The sequence below is a fragment of the Apium graveolens genome, chromosome 9 (assembly GCF_009905375.1).
Source record: "Apium graveolens cultivar Ventura chromosome 9, ASM990537v1, whole genome shotgun sequence".
Classification (NCBI taxonomy): domain Eukaryota; kingdom Viridiplantae; phylum Streptophyta; class Magnoliopsida; order Apiales; family Apiaceae; genus Apium; species Apium graveolens.
Genome location: NC_133655.1, coordinates 267,145,732 through 267,154,368, shown reverse-complemented (window position 1 = coordinate 267,154,368; position 8,637 = coordinate 267,145,732). Strand labels below are relative to the sequence as shown.

The 8,637-nt window shown below is 38.7% G+C and overlaps 3 protein-coding genes across 3 annotated transcripts; 1 reads left to right on the top strand and 2 right to left on the bottom strand.

Moving 5' to 3' along the window:
* Positions 1–297: 297 nt before the first annotated feature.
* LOC141686651 (xyloglucan endotransglucosylase protein 1-like) lies at positions 298–1,745 on the bottom strand. The gene is made up of 3 exons (XM_074491691.1): positions 1,227–1,745; positions 911–1,104; positions 298–807 (listed from the first exon to the last, which is right to left on the bottom strand). The coding sequence occupies exons 1-3, from the start codon at positions 1,530–1,532 to the stop codon at positions 396–398; spliced, it is 912 nt and encodes a 303-aa protein (XP_074347792.1). The 5' UTR covers positions 1,533–1,745; the 3' UTR covers positions 298–395.
* A 1,156-nt stretch (positions 1,746–2,901) lies between these two features.
* Positions 2,902–4,629, top strand: LOC141686294 (dihydroflavonol 4-reductase-like). Its single transcript, XM_074491337.1, has 6 exons — positions 2,902–3,063; positions 3,161–3,232; positions 3,317–3,513; positions 3,824–4,028; positions 4,176–4,377; positions 4,479–4,629. The coding sequence occupies exons 1-6, from the start codon at positions 2,949–2,951 to the stop codon at positions 4,627–4,629; spliced, it is 942 nt and encodes a 313-aa protein (XP_074347438.1). The 5' UTR covers positions 2,902–2,948.
* Positions 4,630–6,633: 2,004 nt separating this feature from the next.
* On the bottom strand, positions 6,634–8,637 carry LOC141684492 (uncharacterized). Its single transcript, XM_074489500.1, has 3 exons — positions 8,419–8,637; positions 7,249–8,335; positions 6,634–7,115 (listed from the first exon to the last, which is right to left on the bottom strand). The coding sequence occupies exons 1-3, from the start codon at positions 8,579–8,581 to the stop codon at positions 6,779–6,781; spliced, it is 1,587 nt and encodes a 528-aa protein (XP_074345601.1). The 5' UTR covers positions 8,582–8,637; the 3' UTR covers positions 6,634–6,778.

Sequence of the window (8,637 nt, the reverse complement as noted above, 5' to 3'; positions counted from 1 at the left end):
TTTAGGTACACAAAATGCACGAATGGGGAAATTCAGATACACAACTTGCAAATTACTCGTAAAAGAATCATACACCAGTGTAACATTTGTTGGTACCTAATCTGTCAAACTCTATTGTTACTCTAAAGTCTTATAATCTAAATTTCTGGGTATTTGGTGGTTTAAATAAAGAAAATCCGTTTTTCCTGATTTTGTATTTTGTCAGGAGTTGTCTGGGGGACCAGCCAAGAGTATTAATTTTCAGGCAACAATGTAATTTAGGTAAATCTTGAAAAAAGCTCATTCATTGTGTTCGACTATACGATGCATAATCTGGTAGAAATAATAAAGAATGAAAAAAGAAGAAAGAATGTTACAATTCTGGTTTCCGTCCATCATCATAGAAATCACCGATTTTAGAGAAATCTCGAACGCTTACACTCTGCTGGAATAGCACTAGCAAACCTCTGTTTGTCAGAGCAGTAGTTATACACCATGTGTTTTGCTTGCACCCACCTTAGTCTATTTCTTCCTGCTGCATTAAGCCCCTGTGTTCTCCATCCCTCGTTTGATGAAGCTGTTGATTTTGATAAAGATTGGCAAGATGATGCTGTGGATGACTTGGCACAACCATCTATGTTGAAGTTTCTGTAGTTGGCTGTGAAAGGAGCTTTAGTCCAGTCCGTCTTGAGGCGACCACCTTGTGTTGCCCAGTCATCAGCATTCCAGAGGCTGGCATAGACCCTCATGTGCTGACTCTTCGGGAATGGTACTCCGATGGATTCGTAATTGTTGAACACTCTGATTGGGTTGTTATCAACCAAGAAGCTGATCCAATAATTAGGAAAATATTGATGTTAGTACATGGAATCGGAAGATAAGTAGATAACTAATTGGTTAATTAGCGGAAAAAATGACACAAGTTACTAACATGATTTTTTGGGGGTTCCAAACAATGGAGTATGTGTGAAAGGATGAAGTAGGATCAAACCATAGCTGGAATTGTTGTTCTTTGTCACCTTTGCCTTGAGCATATACATTTGTGTGGATTGTATATGGACTCCCTGAAGAGTTCCCAAGGAACTCAAAGTCGATCTCATCATGTCCCGCGCCTTGAGATGATAACTGTAAAGTTAAATAAATAAATAATTTAGCATTAATATTTCACAGTTGTTATTTGCAAAGCTATGCTCTTGCGTGTGAGCATATAAAGTAAGGTGTCATGTGAATGTAATGGGAGAACTAACATAAAAAGTAGTAACAGTTCCAGCTGAGTTGCCAGGGACAAGCTTGAGTTGCATGTCAAATCGTCCAAACAAATACTCATGCTTGGACTGGAAGCCTGAACCGGAAGCTTCGTCCAATGACAAAGTGAGGTCTCGACCACCATTCAGTATCTTAGCACGCTGATCACCCCATGTAATGTCTGCGTTTTGGTAGAAATTGGCAGCTGCTAGGGGTGCTTGGGTGGCCATGTGCATGGAAATGAGCAGAAGCAAAGAGATAATTGCTAAATTAGACTGAGAATTACTGCGGTATAAGAATAAAGACATGTTTAAGAAGTGTTTCGAGATGACAGGTTTTTGTGTATATGTTTGTGATGGTTATGAATGAGAAGAGTTTGCTATTTGTAGGTGGGATTCATTGTTGACCATGCGACAAAAGGAAGCATCTTAGATATAGCCACCTGGATAGGACCGGAGAGAAGTCTTGCTAAAGGAAACAAATAATGTACAGCTTGAAAAGTGAAGTGTATGTTCCTTTATTTTGTTAGTTACTGTAACTAAATGTATATTCAAAACAAGGAGCCAGAGAGATGAACCTTCCCTGAATGGCCTATCCCCCAGTGTTTGTTGAGAAATGGTGGGCAGCAACCACGCGTAATGCTTAAAGTTTATGCGTTCATGCGGGTGCCATTACATGACTTTAGACTCTGATCTAATGATTTCTTACTGGATTATGTTTGCATTAAAATTATTTTGATTAGCAGTAACAGTGGGATTTTACGTACCGGGTGCTATTACAGGGGGCATAGCTGCCCTGTAAACAATAAATCGGCAATAATTATAAGCAGGCATGTTGAATTTTCTGTATACTAAATTAAAGTTATATCAGAACACTCTCCAATAAAAATATGAGTAGTGCCTGGATTAGTACATATTCCTGGGAATCCATTTGTCATTTCAATAAATCTGTAAGGAACATAATAGTTGAGCAGGTTTGGGTAAGCTGAACCATGGTTTTTGGTTAGGTATTCCATCATTTTAGTTTTCGTAACTCAAACAAGGCACTAATATTTTGACTTGTAGCAAACCAAATTGCCTAGATCACTCAGCCTCCTCCAGTCCTACATAAAATTCTTCAAACAGACCAAAGTCATATCGTTAGAGTTGAGTTTGTTGTAGTACACCATATTGATAGAAGATTCTTTGATTGCATTAGTTTTGCGCTAAACAGTGTCATCCTGGTTGCTGCTGTATAAAAACTAGTGATTTTGCTTCTCTGTAATGTAATGGGACCTGGTTTATCTGTAATGTAATGGGACCTGGTTCAATGTCTCAGCAAAAATGGACTAAATTTGTTTCAAAGATCATTTACTACAAAAATCTCAGACTGAATCGCAAAATAAAGACATTAAAGATGATAAAATTACTGGTAAGTGGCAGAATCAAACAAATGGAAAAACTGTTGATTTCTTGACTGCCTAATGTACCATCTGCATCAGCGCCAAACTTCTTTCTTTCGGTAATCAACACCAGATAAACCTGATAGGGCGCTTTGATGGTGCAGTCTACCTAATCAAATTTGGAACTGGCATAGAAAAAGAAATATTTTAAATGTCTTGATATCAGCTATGTTCCCCTTATCTATTATACTACAACCAAACAGTTTGTTATTAATACACATAATTGTACAAAATTATTGTTAAAAGCTATTATACTAGCTAACAACAGATTTCTGTAATAAGGATGGAGGGAAAGAGGACAGTGTGTGTGACCGGAGCATCAGGGTACATCGGGTCCTGGCTTGTAATGAGACTTCTAGAAAGACGGTACCATGTCAGAGCTACCGTCCGGGATCCTGGTATGTATCACCAGTCATGCATGTAATTATTTCCTTTCCTGTATTATAAATCTTCTAGTACCTCGATCATCTCTATCATGTTGTTGTTTTTTGAAAGCTTATACACACACAAACAACACAGATCTTGTCTTCCTAAATTCTGTTTTGAAGTTATTGCCATCAACATCAGGTGTGTACTTGCTATACCTTTCTCATAAAATAATTTTTTCTATAGATAATGCACATTTTTTATTAAATTGAAGTATATGTGCAGGAAACGAGAAAAAAGTGAAGCATCTGTCGGAGTTGCCAAACGCTAATACACACTTGACCTTGTGGAAGGCAGATCTAGCTGAGGAAAGTAGTTATGACGATGCATTTCATGGTTGTGAAGGTGTCTTCCATATGGCCTCCCCTATGGAACTTCTTGTCCATGACCAAGCTACTGTATATATACGTCCACTTCTCTCTGTTTTATTTTTGTGAACCACTCTCTGTTTGGCTTAGTCTTATGAAAATTAAGCACAAACTAGCCGCTGTATTATTTAATATGCATAAGAAAAATCAATAACTTTTGGGAGCTCTAGTACCATCTTTTGTACTTAAAGTGTTGTTAGATCAAGTTAATATGCACATCAAGGTTGTGTCAAATAATGGTAACTAGGAGTAGTATCTTGTATAGAATATAGCTTAGCCTTATTTACTGTTGTGGCCCTTGTGGGGGATTTAGTGTCCCCTGAAAGGTATACTCAGCAAGCTCTAGTTACATGTGCATAACTAGAAGAAAACATTTCTAAGGATCAATATCAAATTCGACCAACTGCAGAAATATTTGGCAGAAAAAACTGTTGCTGAGAAAGCTGCATGGAAATATGCTGAAGAAAACGGGATTGATATGGTGACTGTTCATCCTTCCCTTGTGTTTGGCCACTTCATAACTCCTTACACAGGCTACAGCATTGACATTGCAATTTCCTTATATACTAGTAAGTCAATTTCTTAATAATTCTTTCAATTTTCTGATTTCATTACTCTATACGCTCTTTGTTAAACATGGGCATTGCATATCTTGTAGACACATGTTTCTCTTGAATAATAGAACTAAATATCGTCACCACATGATCATATTGTAGAAGATAAAGCTACCATGGCTTCATTGATATGCCTGAATGGAACATCCGTTGTGCATGTGGATGATGTATGCAATGCTCACATTTACCTCTTTGAGCATCCTCTAGCTAAGGGAAGATACATTTGCTCCACACATACTTTAAACATCTTTGACATTGCACATTCACTTAGTCTCAAGTACCCCAACAGAGATATACAAACTGAGTACGTACCAAGGAATATTTTTATCAATGATTAATTCTGTATTTACTATTTCATCCTCTACACTTGCAATTTACAATGAAATTAATTCTCATCTTGAGTAGATTTGAGAGCTTAGACAAGTCACCAAAAATTATTCCTTGTTCTTCGAAGAAGCTGATGGACATTGGTTTCGAGTTTGCACACGGAACCAAGAGTACAGGTGACTTGTGCGCTGAAACTATTGAATCATGCAGAGAAAAGGGTTTGCTTTAATCATGCAGAGAAAAGAGTGCATTGTATAATTGTAGCACAGAAAAAAGAAGAAGAAGAAATTGAAGGTTAACTACAGATAGTCCTAAGTTCCCTTCAAAGTTCAGTTTGTGCCCCTTCAGCTGTATAATTCTTTTCTATTGTAGTCCACTGAATCTGTGTTCCTCATCCCGTTGACATACTGGGATAATTTATAATGCTACGAGTGTCATGATGAATGCAACTAACATTAGTATTCTTCCACCTTTATTTGAATAGTTTATTATATGATTCATGTCAATCAATTCTTTTCTCCCTCGAGGAAATTAAGTAGATATTGTAAACGACCAACTGTTATGTATCCATCACTGTAAAATGTAAATGATCATTAACTAATTTTTCCGCGCTCGTGTTGATAAATATGTGAAAGTATTTGCATACAAATCAAATAATGCTAGGTGACAGCTTAAGGATACAGAGGTAAACAATAGAACATAATAGCTTCACACTTTCTGCAACACTGCAACTATTAGTTGGGAGTTCAATCTGATGCCCCCCCCCCTCTCCCCCACAATATTTACTCCACTCCGTATTTCAATTCTGTAGCCACTAGCCTGTAGCACAAATAATGTTCTTCCAGTTACATCTGGCACAAACAGTAATGTTCATCTGGTTGACTCTGGTTTTTTGGCATGTTAAAATACACTTAAATTGATTATATCGCAATTTATCCAGAACATTATAGCACTGCATATCTGTGATTAACATGTTGTGGAGGGTGGAAACCGTTGCACTTATGAAGTTGCGCGTAGTGGAAGAGTTGATTTGGTTTAATTATTTGATGAGAATTAAATAGCAGATCTGTCATTGTTGCGGCTCAGAAAAGATGCCCCCCAGTGAGTGTCCTGAGGTGTTATCAATTCCTTCATCCTCCCTCTGATTTGGTTGGTATTCATTTATTGTACAAAATTAAATTACTTTTCTTACAGGCATGAATGCAAATAAATGCTCAAGAAATGATCACAACTCATCCAAACAAATGTAAAAAAAAAAAACTAGTAGTATCTATTTGTCCCGGTAGTAGTAGTTGATTTTTATGAGATTCACTCCTCTTTATATCTTATCATAGCCATGTCTCTCTACATGACCGCATTAAACTTTTTCATTGTATCACTTACTGCCAATTTAATGTTCAGGTGCAGAGCATGGGTTCTGAATACATGGAATTTATTTCAAATGATAGATTTCCAATAACATAAGTTGAGTAATTATCAGTTCAAATATGAACTGGTAAATAAATGCAATAAAGTTGCTCCAAATTCAAATGATTTTTTTTACATGAAAACATGTCTTCTGAACCAGATCTATCATTAAAAATGAAATTCTTGAGTCCAGACCTAACATAAGGTTGTTTATTTACCAAGTTATCAAGTAAACGCCAATATTGCCAATTCCTGGCATGAATTAACATCAAGATTTAACACTTGATTTCTGTGTTAGAATTGTTCATTTTAGGATTTTTTTATTTATTTGTCAGAAATCAACCTTTGGAGTTAAGACGCATAAGGTAAACAACAGCAACGAGTTGATTATAAACCCAAGCTACTTGACTCAAATTACAGCTAGAATGTCAGAACACATAACAGCCTTGTCCCAGTGCTGAAGTGCCGATCAACTACTGAATTTTAACCAGCTGGTGTCATCTGTTTTCTATCATAACTGTTCTGCATTTTGTTTGTAATTTCTTTCTACATTTATATTACTGCCCAGTCTGGAGGCTGGTTTTTTTATTAGTTACTCTGCACTGGACATCATTGCGCCCTTTGTAACTCTTTTCTGATAAATATAGAGTTCATTTCTAGTTTAGTATACTTTTGAGCAAGCTTTTCCAGCCGGCTGCTTGTGATTTTCAGGCCAAATTTACAGCCTAATGGAAAATGCCTTGTCATGCACTTGACTGGAAACTAACGTCTAATTATTTTTGATGGTACCACTTCATTATCAAAATCAGATTAGTACAATTAATACTTAAGAATATCCATAAATATTATTATACATCAGAAATCACTGACAACACACAAAATGCATTAACAAGAAAATTAACACACAAGACCTAATACGGTGCATTATCTTTAATGATGCTAAACCAAAAAGATAAACAGGTCTCAGTTAACTAGTTCTTCATCTTTAGCCGACCCTCGTTGGCCATTTGAAATGTACGTGCTTGTTGTGCTGCAGCCAAGTTGGAACCAAGTGCGGAAACAAAACTGTTTCTGACTTGATTGGTTGTGAAAGGAAACCTCCTGATAGCCATGGAGTTCAGCAAAGAAGCTGCCCCCTCTCTGTATAGCGCCCCGTATCCATCGTTACGGGTATTTGAAAGTGCTTGTACCAAATTGAGTTGAGACCCTAATCCTGTGCCCCCACCAGGAAGGCCAAATGCTCCTCCTAAGGTCGTTCCATAGAAGCCGAAAAGACCCCATATCAATGTTGGGTGAGTACTCCAGTAACTGCAATTTTGAAGGAATAAAATTTCTTTAGTAGTTGTAATTACTATGCAGCACCATAATTTGCAGAAAAATTATTGAGAAATTAGGTGTTTATAATGACAATTTAGCTGGGTAGAATATTATCACGACTTACGTGCATGGAAAGGGTGATGAATTTGGATCAATGCCGGTTCCAGGGTCAATATAAGGAGTAGTCGGCGAGCTTCCGTATGTTGGTGTTGGTGTTGTAGGGGTAACTGGGTCAATTGTTGGAGTACTTCCATAGGTTGGTGTTGAAGGGCTAACTGGATCAACTGATGGAGTAGTCGGACTTCCATATGTTGGTGTAGAAGGTGTGACTGGGTCAACTGATGGAGTAGTCGGACTTCCGTATGTTGGTGTGGAAGGAGTTACTGGGTCAACTGATGGAGTAGTCGGACTTCCATATGTTGGTGTTGAAGGGCTAACAGGGTCGACTGATGGAGTAGTCGGACTTCCATATGTTGGTGTAGAAGGCGTGACTGGGTCAATAGATGGAGGGCTTCCAGAAATTGGTGTTGAAGGAGTAACTGGATCAATTGATGGAGTTGTTGGACTTCCATATGTCGGTGTAGATGGTGTCACTGGGTCAATAGTGGGAGGGCTTCCGGTTGTTGGTGTTGAAGGTGTTTCTGGTGCTATGCTTGGAGGACTTTCAATTGTTGGAGGGCTGCTGTATGTTGGTGTTGACGGAGTTACAGGGTCTGTTGTTGGGGGGCTACTATATGTTGGTGTTGAAGGAGTTACCGGGTCTACTGTTGGAGGGCTACTGTATGTTGGTGTTGATGGAGTTACAGGGTCTACTGTCGGAGGGCTCTGATATGTAGGAGGGCTTCCATATGTTGGGGTTGAAGGAGTTGCAGGGTCTGTGCTGGGAGGGCTTCCAGTAGTTGGTGTTGAAGGAGTTTCTGGGGCTATGCTTGGAGGGCTTTCATCACTTGGGGGGCTCCCGTAAGTTGGCGTTGAAGGAGTTCCCGGGTCAATGGTCGGAGGGCTTTCATGTGTTGGCGTGGATGGGGTACTGGGAGTGTGAGTGGGTGGATTATGGACAGGAGTTGGTGAAGAATGATGATGTCCTCCACTTGGTGGTGTTCCAGTCCCGCAATTTGAAGGCGGTGAGCTTCCATGTGAGGGTGTCTTATGATGGTGTGGCGAACTTCCATGTCCACCTCCTGAGCCATGTGATGGTGTATGGTGTGAACCTGAAAACAACATAATTACATATCAGCTAGCAAATTATACATGCATGTTATTAAAATAGCATATTAGTACGACATTGTCTTACCTCCGTGATGACTTTTTCCACCATGGGGGTCTGGAGAATAATACGTTTTTTGATCTTCCAGAGTTGCAGCAGACATTACTGGGAACACCAGGTTTTGAGAAAGAAGCCCTGCAATCAAACCGAAAATTAGCAGAGACACCTGCCTGTACTGATCCCTCGCCATCTTTCTATTCCAATTCTGCACTAGAAAGACTGAGAAGTGGAAGATTGTGAGAATGA

What these genes read in the sequence shown, in the direction of transcription:
- LOC141686651 (XM_074491691.1), bottom strand. Translation starts at nt 1,532, where the DNA reads ATGTCTTTATTCTTATACCGCAGTAATTCTCAGTCTAATTTAGCAATT. An exon ending in GAACTGTTACTACTTTTTAT is followed by an intron (nt 1,105 to 1,226) that starts GTTAGTTCTCCC and finishes TTAACTTTACAG; the next exon opens with TTATCATCTCAAGGCGCGGG. An exon ending in TGGAACCCCCAAAAAATCAT is followed by an intron (nt 808 to 910) that starts GTTAGTAACTTG and finishes TTATTGGATCAG; the next exon opens with CTTCTTGGTTGATAACAACC.
- LOC141686294 (XM_074491337.1), top strand. Translation starts at nt 2,949, where the DNA reads ATGGAGGGAAAGAGGACAGTGTGTGTGACCGGAGCATCAGGGTACATC. An exon ending in AGCTACCGTCCGGGATCCTG is followed by an intron (nt 3,064 to 3,160) that starts GTATGTATCACC and finishes GTTTTTTGAAAG; the next exon opens with CTTATACACACACAAACAAC. An exon ending in ATATACGTCCACTTCTCTCT is followed by an intron (nt 3,514 to 3,823) that starts GTTTTATTTTTG and finishes GTGCATAACTAG; the next exon opens with AAGAAAACATTTCTAAGGAT.
- LOC141684492 (XM_074489500.1), bottom strand. Translation starts at nt 8,581, where the DNA reads ATGGCGAGGGATCAGTACAGGCAGGTGTCTCTGCTAATTTTCGGTTTG. An exon ending in TGGAAAAAGTCATCACGGAG is followed by an intron (nt 8,336 to 8,418) that starts GTAAGACAATGT and finishes TGTTGTTTTCAG; the next exon opens with GTTCACACCATACACCATCA. An exon ending in TCATCACCCTTTCCATGCAC is followed by an intron (nt 7,116 to 7,248) that starts GTAAGTCGTGAT and finishes TCAAAATTGCAG; the next exon opens with TTACTGGAGTACTCACCCAA.